Source organism: Rhinolophus ferrumequinum, chromosome 22, assembly GCF_004115265.2.
Source record: "Rhinolophus ferrumequinum isolate MPI-CBG mRhiFer1 chromosome 22, mRhiFer1_v1.p, whole genome shotgun sequence".
Taxonomy (NCBI): Eukaryota; Metazoa; Chordata; class Mammalia; order Chiroptera; family Rhinolophidae; genus Rhinolophus; species Rhinolophus ferrumequinum.
The window spans coordinates 9,174,810-9,188,975 of NC_046305.1; the positions used below are offsets into that span (position 1 = coordinate 9,174,810).

The 14,166-nt window shown below is 39.3% G+C and overlaps 1 protein-coding gene across 2 annotated transcripts in view; it reads left to right on the plus strand.

The window, feature by feature from the left end:
- Window positions 1-14,166, plus strand: part of RABGAP1L (RAB GTPase activating protein 1 like) — a 434,187-nt gene that overhangs the window by 287,096 nt on the left and 132,925 nt on the right. For both annotated transcript variants that reach the window (XM_033093083.1, XM_033093084.1), the window contains exon 18: window positions 12,192-12,233. In XM_033093083.1, the coding sequence (XP_032948974.1) occupies window positions 12,192-12,233 (42 nt within the window). The remainder of the gene's footprint in view (window positions 1-12,191; window positions 12,234-14,166) is intronic.

The following is a 14,166-nucleotide window of genomic DNA, read 5'->3' on the forward strand; positions in this document are numbered from 1 at the left end:
CAATTCAGTAAAGTAGGGGACTTTAACATCCCACTAACATCTATGGACAAATCATCCAGAGTGAAAATTAATAAGGAAATAATGGCCTTAAATGTCACATTAGATAAGATCAGCTTAATAGACATCGATATGATTATACAATATAATAAAAGCTAGGAAGGCAACTGCAAGCTGCTTCAAATTTTGTAATAAGTAAATCTATTTTAGATCAGGGTTTCAAGTATGGTCTCTCTGAGTAAGTGACATTTAGAGCTGAGATCTGAGAAGTGAGTAGGAGAATTCCCAGTGATGGGTGGGGGGAATGCATATGTGAGGCTTTCTGGTGGGAGGAACGAAAAGAGAGCCAGAACTTCTAGAACATCGAGAGCAGTTGGTCAAGAAGGGGGCGGCGGGTGGACCCAATATTCCCAGAGCTCGGCGGTCATGTTGGGGAGGACACAGGATTTCATCCCAAGTGCAGCGAGAAGCCACTGGCGGTCTCTAAGCATGGGATCGCGTCGTCTGATTTAAGTGTTTCAGAGATGACCGTGGCTGTTGTCAATACACTGAAGTGGATAAGGAGACCATGGAGACCAGTTAGGGAACCACTGTCCATGAGGAGATGATGTTGAAAATGTCGGCAGAGGAGATGAAGAGTGGTGGATGAATTCATATTTCAGAAATGGAGGCCATGATTGGTGTTAAGGGCGTGGTTAAGCCCTTCGATGGATTCTGACACCTAATGAGAAAAGATGAGGTCAGGTAAAACAGGATTGGATTGAATTGGAAAGCCTACCTACAGCCAAAAGCATTTTTTTAAATGGATTTCCTATTTTCCTTATTTATTTATTGTTTGGTCCTAAAAATAAACTTATGTGATTGAAGTTCAAAGCTAACTGTAACTCAGACTCTTAAGAAGTATTATTGCTGTAATTTACCCAGGTGAAATACCTGTCTGGAAGAGTGGCAAGAATCCCCCTTCCCAAACACTACACACATAGTTTAAAGGTTGAGAAAGAGAAATACACTGCAGGGAAATTTTTGATGAATTGTTTTTTGTTTTTTGTTTCTAACTTCTGAAAACACGATCCTCTGTTTTCTCCCCGACAAGTTTTCTGTTTGGAAAAAGAGATTTTAATGGAAGTTAGACTTACAAATTGGAAGCATCAGTAATGTATAACCTTTTATATCACTTTACTTTTTTTATTTTTGCCTTTTAACCTTTCACTTTCCTTCAATAACTTGTATAGAAACTGTGTCTATATGGAATCTCTTTTCTGTCTTTGAAAAAAGATAGTCTAGGTGCTTTATGTTTCCAAGAATGAAACAGCCTTTGAAGTAATGTCTATTGTTCTTGGCTTACTGGGTCAAAGAGGGAAGGGTTCCCTTATCCTCTGACAGTGTTTATTTAGTAGGGTGCCTAGGTCTTTACTGTGTTCCGGGACCGTTCTTGGGAGTTTGCGAGTCAAAGAAAGAAATTGTGATGTGGTTTGGTGGCAAAAAATATAATTCTGCGTGAGTTATAGTCGACAGTTCCCAAGTTATCTTTATTGATTGAAATCAGTTTTGAAGATATAATAATTACTTTATGGTCCTTTATATATTAGATTTGTTTGTTTAATACTTTGGCACTTTGCATTTTCCCTTTGAATTTTTATTCTTCCAGAACTCTCTGCTGGGATGGGGTTTTCATGTTAGGGAAAATAGAGGCTAATACCTCTGTTAAGAAGCTCTATTTATAAATTGATTTGCAGTAGACTTTTTATAAATTAGTATATTTCTTTCCTCTTATTTCCTCACACAATTTTTGATCAGCAAGGCTGGATCAAAAGTAATTTCTTCATCTAAAGTAATATTTGAAAATGAAGTCTTTTAAATTATCTGTCACTATTATGAAGCTAATTAGAAAATTTGAGTTATTTTCAAAAAGATATCAATTTTGACAGCTTGATCTTTATGACTTTTTGTCATTCTTTCACTGATGCGTGCATGGGACTGTGTGCTGTTCGTGGGAAGTAGACTGTATTTTGAATAACTCGGCAGAATGGATGTGTAATGTCTAAAAGAAAAAGTGGGTCTCAAATTTTAATATGTATTTGCATCGCTTGCCAATCCTATTTAAATGCCAGTTCAGATTTCGGGTTGGTGGTTCTGGGATATGGAATCCGACCATCTAAGTCACTTTTAGATGATACCCATACTGCCTCCTTGGCGCATACTTTCTGTAGCAAGCCTTTAGAAAACAACAAACAAAAAACAACTCATAAAGATCCTCATTTTCCTTTTACCCAGTGAGTCATATATAATCATCAGAACTGCATTTCTTTGTATAGAAAAAAAAGAATGCAGAGTCTCTCTCCAGAAGACATTGCAGGCTAATTTCTTATTCTTCACTCTCAGAAGTGACGTTGTTTAGAGAATTATATTCAAGACCTAGTCATTTATTTTCCAAGCACTGTAACCTCCACACACTGTAACCTCCAAATACTTAATTGGAACCAATTCAAAATTCAACTACCACTTTTATTTCTATTTGTAATTTGTTACCCATTTATTTCCCTTTATGTCATCTTTAAAATTTTACAGCATTAAAATATGAAAAGCTAATAAACAAATTAGTTCAATAACTCAATGTAAATTCTAGAACAGTTGCTTGACGCAAATAAGACTTTTTTTGGTGGGTTGGAGATACAGTGCGTCTCTCTTGAAGTTTGGACTTTCCCACACACTAGTTGATTGTATGTAAAATGAGGAGTCACATTTCCAGGGCACCAGTGTGGGCTCCCAGGGGTAATGTGTCCCCCATTTATTCTCTGAGGACAAATGCCTTTGATTTTCCCCAGGCGTAGAGTTGTTCACACCTGAGGGGTCATCCAGCCGAGTCACACAATTTCAGGGTCCTAAAGGAAACTAAAACTGGCATAAAATAAGTTCTCCTTGGGGACATAGGAATTTGATTAAAAAGTACAAGTTATGGCCTAGAAACAAATGCGGAAGCCTTTTTCCCCCAGTTCAACCTGAAGTGAAAGAACAGCGTTGCTTTCCTGCCTACCTCCTGTGAGGTGGCCCTGAGGACACCCTGCTTTGGAAACTCACTGCCCTCAGAAGCGTTGCTGTGAGACTACTGAAGGGTCAAGAGGGCCCCTGGGAATTGTGGAGACAGATTTCACGGTCCTCCTGTCTACAAACACTTAGGTCTCCCTTTCAAATGAATGTTCATCCCGATGTTTACGGTGTCTAGGACAGAGTTTTCTACTTTAGTAACTTTTTCAGGGTTTTTAATTATTTTGCTTGTCTCAATATTTGTGAAAAATAGATCACATTCCTTTTTGGAGGACAAATATATGTTCCAATGGATAATCCAGAACACAAAAGAAAATAAAACAAAACTCTTTATACCCTAGATTTACAAGTTGAGAAATTTCTTTTCCATACTCTTCCTGGGGGCCCATCTTTACTTTTATTCATAAACTCACCCTCCGTTTAAGTTTGCAAGGTGCCTGGAAATCCCTCCAGTCTTAAAAAGGCTAGATTCTATAGGCATATTCTATAAATGAGTCTTGGTTTCCAAAATCCGCCCTGGTGATATTGATGCCTTACTTGGTACATCTTCTGGTGAACTAGAACTTAAAGCCAGCCATGTCTCTATCAATCTATTCAGTCTGTTCTTAATTTGAATCCAGAAAATCTAGTGTTGCTACTATATTCAAACCATGAAGCATAATGGATTGTTAAACTTGGGTAGTTTAAGCCAGTAGCCTTTATTTAAAAGAAGAGGACTTGTATGTGTATGGCAGGAAAGGTTGTCAGACCCTAGCTGATCTGAAGCTCAAAGGAGGAGTAGGCAGTTTAGTATAATATTAGGGCTTAAATTTAATACTCTGAACATAGTAGGTAATTGTTCAATAATAGTCTGTACTATTTGGACCTATGCTACAGCATACTATCTAGTTTTATTTTTTATTAGGAGATTGATGAAGGTCTTGAAGACAGTTCCTAGGCAAACAACAAAAGAATTTGCAATTAGCACATATCAGGACAGATGAAAGGAACTAAGAATATTTACCCTTGAAAAGTATACGTTCAAAAGCATCTACAATGACATAGAAAAATTGCCGTCAGGTGTTCTCCGTTTCCTTTGGGGACGGAACAAAAGGAAGTCAATGGATGCTGTAGCAAAAGGCACGGCAGTTAGATGTGAGGCAGACACACACAGGGGAGCAGTAAACACTGGAACAGGAGGGACATCCAGCTTCCTGGTTATCTGGTTATTGTTTCCGTGGTTGGGCTTTGACGTCTCAGGGCCTGATGGATGCACCCGCTGAGATCCTGTCTGGCTCGGCGATCTTGCAGTCTGCCTAGCAGTGAGTGTTAGAGGCGAGACAGCCGCCTACCCAGGGCAAACCTCCTGCATTTTCAGTACAACTGAGCTCTGTTTAATTGAAATAATTTCTTTAAACTCCAACTAGCAATTAAGGAATAAATGCCAAAGACTTAATTAGTCAGCTTGTATCATTTGCTAGAAACAAAACCTATAAACACCTCTCCTCTCTATATGTTTTTTACTGTTTATTAATCCTTTGATCTGTTTCTCCTAAAGTTCTAGCCCCTTCCAATTTCCTAGTGGCCTAAGTCCATCCTTGTAAGACTGAGTCTCTGATACGATCAAATTGAGAGAAAGGAGAGAATGTTTTTCAAGAAGTTACACAAGAAATGTATGGGTCAGTTGTTATCAGAATATGTAGCAAATTCCTTGAGACTTTAAATAACTGAAATTCCTTATAAAAATTCTGAGAGGTCGAGTTTTGAGGACAGTACTGTAAAGATGTGTTCAGGCTTGTAATGTTTAACTGTGTCGGGTGCTGTTCTCCATGCTTTCCATTTAGTAGTGCATTTATTTAATCCTCACCACAGCTCTGAGGTAGCTGCTGTTGATGAGGAAACTGAGGCAGGGAGCGTTTAAATAATTGCTCTGAGTCACACAGCTGGGGGGCGGGGTCAGAGGTCGACTGAGACCTAGGAGGGCTGGCTCCAGAGTCCATCTCATAACGCCTACACTCTACCGACTCTCCTAACAGAGATAAAGGCAGGAAGAGGGTCCGACTTTAAGGGGAATGAAAGTTTTTCATGTCGCCCAAGTATCTCTAGAGCTGATAGTGACGTGAACCAAGACCTGGACATTTGCAAGGGTCAGGGGGTGCCAGCAGGCGGTGGGCACTTGCCTCCCTGTCCAGCTCCTAACAGAGCTCCTCCTGTGCAGAGGGCAGCTGGGTGAATTGGGTCGATGAAAACTAGCAGGAGACTGGCAAGAGAGGGCCGAGGTCAGCTGGTCCACCGAGGAATTGGTGGGAGTCCTTTGTCATTATTAAGCCATCAGAAACTCCCGCGCAGCCTGGAGTGGTCACCGGATAACTGTAGCTGGAAGGCTGCAATCCAAGGCGCATGGTGACTTGAGGGGATTTGAGAACAGAAGAGTGGTTGCCACTCTTCGTTACCAATAGGGTATCTTTATAGGAGCTAAAAGGTCCTTTCCAGGTCACACCTGTCCTTTATTACCCAGGGGTGGTGGGATGTCTGTTTATGTTTTTACCTCCTGTCTTAGTCTTGGAGACCCTTGGTGTAGGGAAGAGTTATAAATCCTTGTAAACATACAGATGCTTGTATGTACTAAATAATCTTCAGAATGCCTCTGATTTGATGAAGACCTGTCAAAACCTCTGATTTGATTAATTTCTCTTATTTTACCTGCCTTGTTTCTGAAAGGTTTATTGAATTCAGACATCACAGACCTCTAGAATTCCCAGTCACTCATAATCTAGGACTCAGACTTTATAAGATATACATTTATTCAGTACTTCATTTACAAAAACCAATGCAAATCAAGCAAAGATTTTCTTTAAAAGTTACCTATGATTAGACAGATACATTCATATGTTAAATTTATATCTCATCCCTCCCCGTTCTTGAACTCTCTTCTTCACCACTCTACTTAGGAGAAAAACTAACAAATAAATCTATAATAAAAATGGAAAATATATAATAAAACTGGGAGTTGTCATCTAAGTTGTCATATTTTAGCTTATGCTAGTGAATGAGTGGTAGACCTGAGGTAGGACTTAGCCATGAGGGTTTTAAAACATTAGCATTTTGAAACTTAAATGAGTTTGTACGGGAGGCTGCTTTGAAGGTGCCTGGTCTCTTTTGAAGCTGCTCCTTGGTTTTCAGTGCTGCAATACTGCCCTCTATAGGGCATCTAGAAACAAAAACCAAAAACTGAAGCCTCATTCTTTTGGTTTACTCCATCAAACTCCATTATTTAATCATCCTAAAAGATTGACCTTTTAAAGAGTTTACAGTAACAGAAGCAGAATAAGGTAAAATAAGTTTTGGCTAATGTTCTTGCCACAGGACCTATATTTGAAGAGCAGCCATATTTGCATGATCATTCTGTTACTTTCTTCTTTCTGCGGAAAAATGCATTACTTTACAGATCACAGAAATAAGAAGTTTATCACAGAGAAGCCAAAGGGGGTCTGTTCTGGTTACCTGATAACACACTACGCCGCGCCTGAGGGGCTCTGAAGCAATGATTTTGGAGTGGGATATACTGACATTCCACAGCCTCCTGATATGGTGCACTGACACAACGTTGCTTCTGTCGTATTTGTGCCAAGAATACACAATCTAAATTTAATCATAAGGAAACATCAGACAAGTCAAACTGAGGGACATTTTACAAAATAACTGGCCAGTACACTTCAAAAGTGTCAGGTTCATGAAAGACAGACTAAAAATTGTGCCAGATGTACCAAGGAGACTTAACAACCAAATTCAATGTAGGATCCCAGATTGGGTCCTGGACCGGAAAAAGGACATTAGTGGGACATCTGCAAAAATTTAATTATTACTTTCTTGGTTTTGATAGTTATTCTGTGGTTTTGTAAGGTGTTAACATGGGATGACACCAGGTGAAGAATGTGCAGAAACTCTTGGTACTATTTTTGCCAATTTTTTTCTAAATCTGAAATCATTTCAAAATGAAAGGTTTTGAAAAATTAAAAGCAGCCATTTCTTTTATTCACAATTTCATAAGTCAGGAATTTGGAAAGGATTCCACTGTGTGGTTCATCTCTGATCCATGTGGCTTCAGGTGGGGCAGCTGAAGATGGAGGAGTCACTTTCAAAACGACATCTTCATTCACATACCTGGCACCTGGGAGACACTGGGCCTCTTTTTCTTATGGATGGCACCTCGTCCTCCAGGCCCTTTCCTTTTTGTTTGACTTCTCAGAGCATGTGGGTCTAAGTGTAATCGCACTTCTTACATGGTGGCTGACTTCCGAGAGCAAATGCTCCAAGAGACGAGGCACGGAAGCTGTCAGACACGTAAGGCCAGAGTATGGGCATAGCTTCTGTGAAAAAAGCGTGGATTTGTTTTTTATCTGACAGACCCAGCTGTACCATTTACTAACAGTGTGGTGTCTCTGAGCCTCAGTTTCCTCATCTCTATAACGGTAGCAGTAACCCATAGGCCATAAACTTGTTGAGAGAATTAAGTGAAACAAATAAATAAAATACCAGATGTGGTGGCAGCAAGTATGTGAACCTAATAATAATTGCTAGCATTTATCAAACAGTCAGCAAGGACTCAGTTCATTCATCTGCTCTTTCCGTGCCGTCTCAGTTAGTCATTCCCTTTCCTGGGGTGGAATGCCCATGTCGGATGAGTCAGAAAGGGCAGCGTGCGTTTCAACTGGCTTTAGCTGCATTTATCTGTGGGCCTGCATCATTCACCGTGTCCCCTTCAGGCTTGAGAATGTCTCACCGCCTTAGCGTTAGGACTTCCATGCCCACATACTCTTTTATTTCCCTTTTATTTTGATCCCCGAGGCCCAGGTGCCGAGGCACATTTGGCACTTTCTGACACTACCTTTTCAGCAGTCGTTCTCAGTGCTGTCACGTTGTGTTTGACAGCCCCTCACGCAGTCTGTCAGCTCCCTCTGAGCCCACGGCTGCCTGCTCATCACAGCCGACATGTGCTCAGTCTTTGTTCAGCGAGTGTTCTGCTGTCAGCCTTCCTTCACGCGGGATCGTGGGCGCTGCATTGTTGGCCTACCCAGGAACACGAGCATCTGCACTTCGGAGCAATTATTTAATTTGGGGCAATTACTCGTAGGTAGGTGTTCTGTACGCGAAGATTTTTCCAGGCCGTGACTGAATTTTGGAACAGCAGCTTCCCAGTTCAGGACGTCTTCATGCACACAAGGCTGATCTCACCCTGTTGTCACTGGACGAAGGTGGTGACCCTTTCTTTCCACAGCGAGCTGAGGTTGTTGCCTCACATCCTGTAAGCGGCCCGCTACTTTTGTGAGTGTTTTCAATATGGAGACAAATGATGAAATGTGGTTTGGGTAGAAGTCACCTATTTGTTATCTTTCCAATCTCTGCTCTCCAAATTTACTTGCCTTTAAATGGGAGGAAGCACTGTGATCCGTTAGGAATTAGAGGACATATAAATAATACCCAACTAAGGAATTCATGCATCCATTCCCTTACTCATGGAGCCAACTTTGCTAACTTAGTGGGTAAGAATATGACTCGTAGAGTTGCACTGATTAGGTTAAAATCTAGTTACTAGCTGAGCTGTGTGACCTTGAGAAATTTACTTTGACTGCTCTAAGTCTTCGTTTCCCGTGTAAAATGGAATTTAGGATTGTTGTGGGGTTAAATAAGGACACGTTTTCAAACGGAATTAATTCAGATCTTAGAACATAGAAAATGTTTGGTGGATACTGGCTCTTATTTATTGTCTTACACTTGGAGTTGGACCTTTCACCATAAATAACAAGTAGCCATAACAACCTATCTACTTGTTCTTTTCGCTCCTAATGACTCTCCGAATGTTTTACCCTTTGAGTCCCGTTAGGAAGCCTAATTTACCCCTCAGTAGCAAGCAAACTGCTGCAGATTACATATTTCTGAAAAGGGGGGGCAGCTTGAAAACGTATAACATCTTTTTCTTTGGAAAATGTATTTCAAAAAATACATTTCAGCCGAAGTAGGCAAAGGTTGGATCATGTAAGACGAAGTGGGCAATAAAGTAATAATGGGGGATCAGTTCGTGGCGCTTTTCGTTCCCGTTGTTGGCGGGGAGGCTGAGAACATTGTCATCTTAAATCCAACCTGCTTGTTCTGCCCCCCTTTCCAACGGACCCAATGTGGACGGTTCCTGTAATTTAATGATACCTCTAATTATACATCTAAGTGAAAATGAGCCTTATTTAAAAGAAAAAAATAGATATTTTAAAATATCCGGGGGGATCAAATGTATGGTGATGGAAGGGGAGCTGACTCTGGGTGGTGAACACACAGTGTGATTTATGGATGATGTGATACAGAATTGCACAACTGAAATCTATGTAATTCTACTAACAATTGTCACCCCAATAAATTAAAAATAAATTAAAAAAAAATATCCGACTAAGGTTGCCTTTATTACTCTCCTCTTAGCAAATCAGGATACATCTTGTAGTGAAATAAAGATCTTGGTAGACTAGCAAGTATTTCCTCATTTTTAGCAACTCAGAGGTCAGGAAGTTTCCTTGTTTGCCTGGGCTGGCCACACTATTCTACTTTCGTTTAATGCTTGTGAACTCTGCTTTTCATGATTTTTCTGGATAATGTCTAGAACTTCATTTAAGCAGATGCAGTAACACTTGACTCTTCTGAACTTGTTTGAAGAGTTTACATAGATACATTTTTTCTGGTAACTGGAAGTTATCCCTTTAGCTTCCCACACTTAAAAAAAATGATCTGCTTTTCATTTAAAACACATACTATGCTCCCTTCTTACGCACAATTTGTTGAACATGAGGTAACGCTGCTGGATTATCACAATGAGCTGACGTTAACTACGGAAAGGTTAAGACAGCTGTACATTTCACAGGTTTTTACAGTATATCTTCTCTTTCTGTCAGACCTAATATTTGAATTCTGACAACTGTCTCTTCAGGCTCTCTGATCCTAATCTCATCTAGTACACACTTCAATTTTAGTTTGCTACTTCTGATATCTGTAACTATAAAATCATATCACCAAACTAATTCGAAGTCTATATGAATTAAAAAATTGAGTAAATTTTTCTCTTGATGTTAGTGAGAGCTATTTTGGCTATTTAGAGATCTCTAATTTTTCTTTTTTTTTTTTTAATTTCTGAGTTTGTTTTTGTGTTTTTTATAGCTCGGTTGTCCCATACTTTCACTTTGAGATAATTGAAGAAAAGGGTTCTTACCGTAATTTGATGATGATTCTTTGACTGGTTTAGTTGGGTCCATGGGAAAAGAATAAATCCCAGAAAACTTGGGAGAGCTGGTATAGTTGAATCGTTCGGTCATCAGATAAGCATTTACTGTGTACGTTACGCCAGTACTGTGTGGTGCGAATACTGTTAAACTAGATCTGAGGAGGATTGGGGAATGCCCCCAGCCTTCTCCTAAATGCATGTATAACCTTAGGCTAGTCGAGTTAATACTCTGAAAAATAGGCATTCTAATGCATGTTATTATGAGAATCCATGAGATTTCGCTCTTCCTGTGCCCTCAAGGGGACGGCACTTGGGAGGGAGGCTGAGAATATAGAAGAGTTGGCTGAACACAGAGTGGTATTTCCAGAGAGTGCACCAAAGGGCTTGGGAAGGAGAGGAGGGTGGGAGAAAGCTTAGGAAAGGGACCAGAGCATCATGGGGATTAGAGAGCTAGAGACAAGGTGACTTAGGTTTTGAGCAGTGACCAGGGAAACCAGACAGGGACTTGGTGGGTTTAGTCCGGTTAGCATGTCAGTGAGGCTGGGCTGTGAGAACTCAGGACTGCCTCCCAGCTGTGAGGTGGAGGTGGAGGAGGGAGTGGGGAGTGGGGCAGGAGGTTTTTTGTCTCTTGGTCTGCAAGTTCTAGCCACAGTGGGTAGCAGCCAGTGGGTGAGGTTGCAAATTTAGGTTAGGAAAGCAAATGTTGCTTAATTGTAACCCAAGAGTTTTGGTCTGCAATAGCCTTCTTTCTTTTTTCTAATTGAAAAATTAGTGATCAGAACCAGTCTAGGATCATTACTTGGTGTCGTGATGAACTGTGTCGATTTGTTTTTGTCTCCTGGCCTGATTATTCTTAGTTCCTACTGCTTTTGGTTTCTTAAAGAATGAATTGAGTAAACCCGGAACCTCCAGCCAAGTATTTTCTGTTTATCATTCATCCCTTCCATCATTACATTATGTTTTTGGTGGCTAATGTGAAAGATTGCATTAGCAAATTATGACAGGAATGCACTCTGAGTACCTTGTCCTAATCCTCACTTCTGATTTTGGAGACAAAGGATGGTTTCTTAGAAGTTCTTTGCATAATATGTCTGATACAGCTCCATATCCAAAAGGCAGAGAGATATTTGTGACTAAGATGAAGAGGGCACATCAGATAGACTCCGGACTTATGGGAAATGTCAGCTCCTACTTGAAAGATCTTTCTTCTCATGTATGATGACTTCTGATTCTGTCATCTCGAGTGTATGATTCCATCTCTTGAATTTAATATCTCAGCATCTCTTCAGAGTCATTGGGCTTAACCCAAAGTTCACAATTCAGCGCCAGTATGGCTATTTAATTTGCTTACTCCTAAAGAAATATCGCTCTGGTTTTCAGGGGGCAAAAAGGAAAAGCAAGTCTAGCAGATAGCTCCTAATTGCCGTCTCTAGTTGAAAGCAAGCACTGAAACAAACATTAGAACGATAAGAACTGTAGTGGAAATCCAGTGTGATGCTTACAACTCCCCTCAGACAATCTGTCTCCATTATCAGCAACCGCTATTTGTGTTTTGTCTTGTTTTGTTTTGTTTCGTCTGCCACTGGCTGTGTAGCCACATCAGCCAGAGGTACAGACAAGGCCTTACGAATTTCAATGAATAATTTTTGACTTCTGCATCACTGCCATTTTCATCTAGAAACTTGATTTTTATAAGCCTAAGATCATGGGAGTAATCCAGAAATAGATTGAAGGACAATAATTTATTGTAAAAACAATAATTTTATGTGAACATTAATTAAATAGCACTTAAATTTTGCAATAGACCTCTCAGAAAAGGAAGTTACTTTTTAAAAAAATCTCATGGTTTAATTATTATTGTATGCATATTGTATACTGTACTGATGTTGACTCTCTTTTTCTATTTCAGGGTTTGAACATAATCTTTCACGTAGCCTTGGCTCTTCTGAAAGTAAGTCTGTTTATATTTTTAAGTTACCAAACTCTATTACCTCTCTGCCCTTGGAACTGGGCATAATTCAATTTACAGCCTTTGACCCAGTCTAGATTCTTGAACACAAAAAAAGACTTCTCTGAGTAACTCTGATTCTCTCTCTTCCTCCCATTCTTTGTTGTTGTTGTTTATTTAGAGTTTGGGTTTTTTTATTTTTCTTATAATCCATTTAATCTTGCTATCATAGCATTCCTTCCAGTTACTTAAAAAAAAAATGTTTTCATTCATACAAGTTGGATGATATAAGAGAAAAAATTAAAACTTGCTTTCTGTCAAAATGATGCCAGCTTTTTTAAAAAAATACTTCTTACCACAGTAACATCCCTGGAGGTACCTAAACATAGAATTGAATTATTAGAAAGCTTCTGTAATATACTGACTAAAAAAGAAACTGCTACATTTCAATTTGCAGTTCTTTCTCTGATAGCTAGAAATTTATAAGACACTTGAGAATTCAATTATAATTACCTTGTTGGATTTATCAACATATCAATGCAGGTTTAACAGTGTGGCAATAGCAAGACATTTGCTGTAGTGTTGGTGAAAATAACCCGGTCGTTTTTTTGTCCTTCAAAGTGACAATGCTGTTATTGAAGGCGATAATTGCCTTGTTTATAAAAAGATACAGGCTCACCTTTCCCCTAGTAAAATACAGTGGTGAAAATTACAACACGGGATTCAGACACATTTGGTTCTAATTTCACCTCCAATGTATGACCTTGGACAAATTAATTCAAGTGCTCAGACCCTGAGTTTTGAGATAATAATGAAAACTAATCTATGGGATTGTTTTAAGAATTAAATAAGATGACATATAAAAGTTTCTAACAGTGTCTAGAAAATGTCATTGCATAATAAATGTTAACTGTCATTATTGTGATTACTATTGTATTCACATGAAAACTCAGAATTTGTTTCTGGACTCCCCATCATTCTTCCACATTTCCCAAAAGATGATGACTTGATAGCTTCCGAGAGCCTCTTGATGTTTTAGGAGAGCTTCCAGACTTAACCATTAAATCATTCTGAACAAAGGCGTGACATCATATGGGTCCTACCCAACTCAAGAAGTGGGTTGCTGTTCCTCATCTCTTATTCTGTTAAACGATTGTTGTCGTTTTGTGTGTGTGTGAAGTTCATGAAATGTACTTTAAATTGTTCATTAAATCATTGAGTTTAGATACAAACAATTCTTCTGCCAAAGTTAGTTCTTTTAGAAATTAGGAAAATAAACTATTTTCCATAAAATAACACCAACATATCTGCATGTATCTTTTAATGAAGTTACGGATCTCTACCTCTAATTTATTTATTTTTTGTCGTCAAATCCAAACCAAACAGTTTCTAAAATGCTTTCTGTATAGGCCTGGAATAAGACTTGTAGAATGCCCAAGTAGTGAAAGTGTTATGTAATCCAGACTAAAACAATATTAAACCATAAAGTAAGTGTAAGGAAGTCCAACAAAGTCCTGGTTTTTCCTATCATGTCTAATTTTTGTTGCGTCTCAGATATTACACCTTTCCCCAAATGCCTTTGCTCGTCGTTTGATGACCTTTCTTTACCGGTACTCAGCACATGCTCAGTGCCCACAACCTCCTTTTGTGTATCAGCCCTGGACTGTGTCAGCCTAGTACTCTGCCCGTCTGGGAAATTATCTTTCTGATTGACAGGGGTTTTTGGCTTGATTGCATTATTCTCATTTGGTTTTGGCCAGGTTAACCCAGATATGGTCAGTGCAGAGGACATTCTTTAGCCACTGGGCAGAAAGGCTTTTGTATCTTCTCTATTATGCATGGACACTCATCTAACATCATCTTGGGGAATTCGGCGAATTAGAGTAGATGAAAAGGAGTGCCTGTTTACTGCTATTGGCCTATGTTTCTATCCATT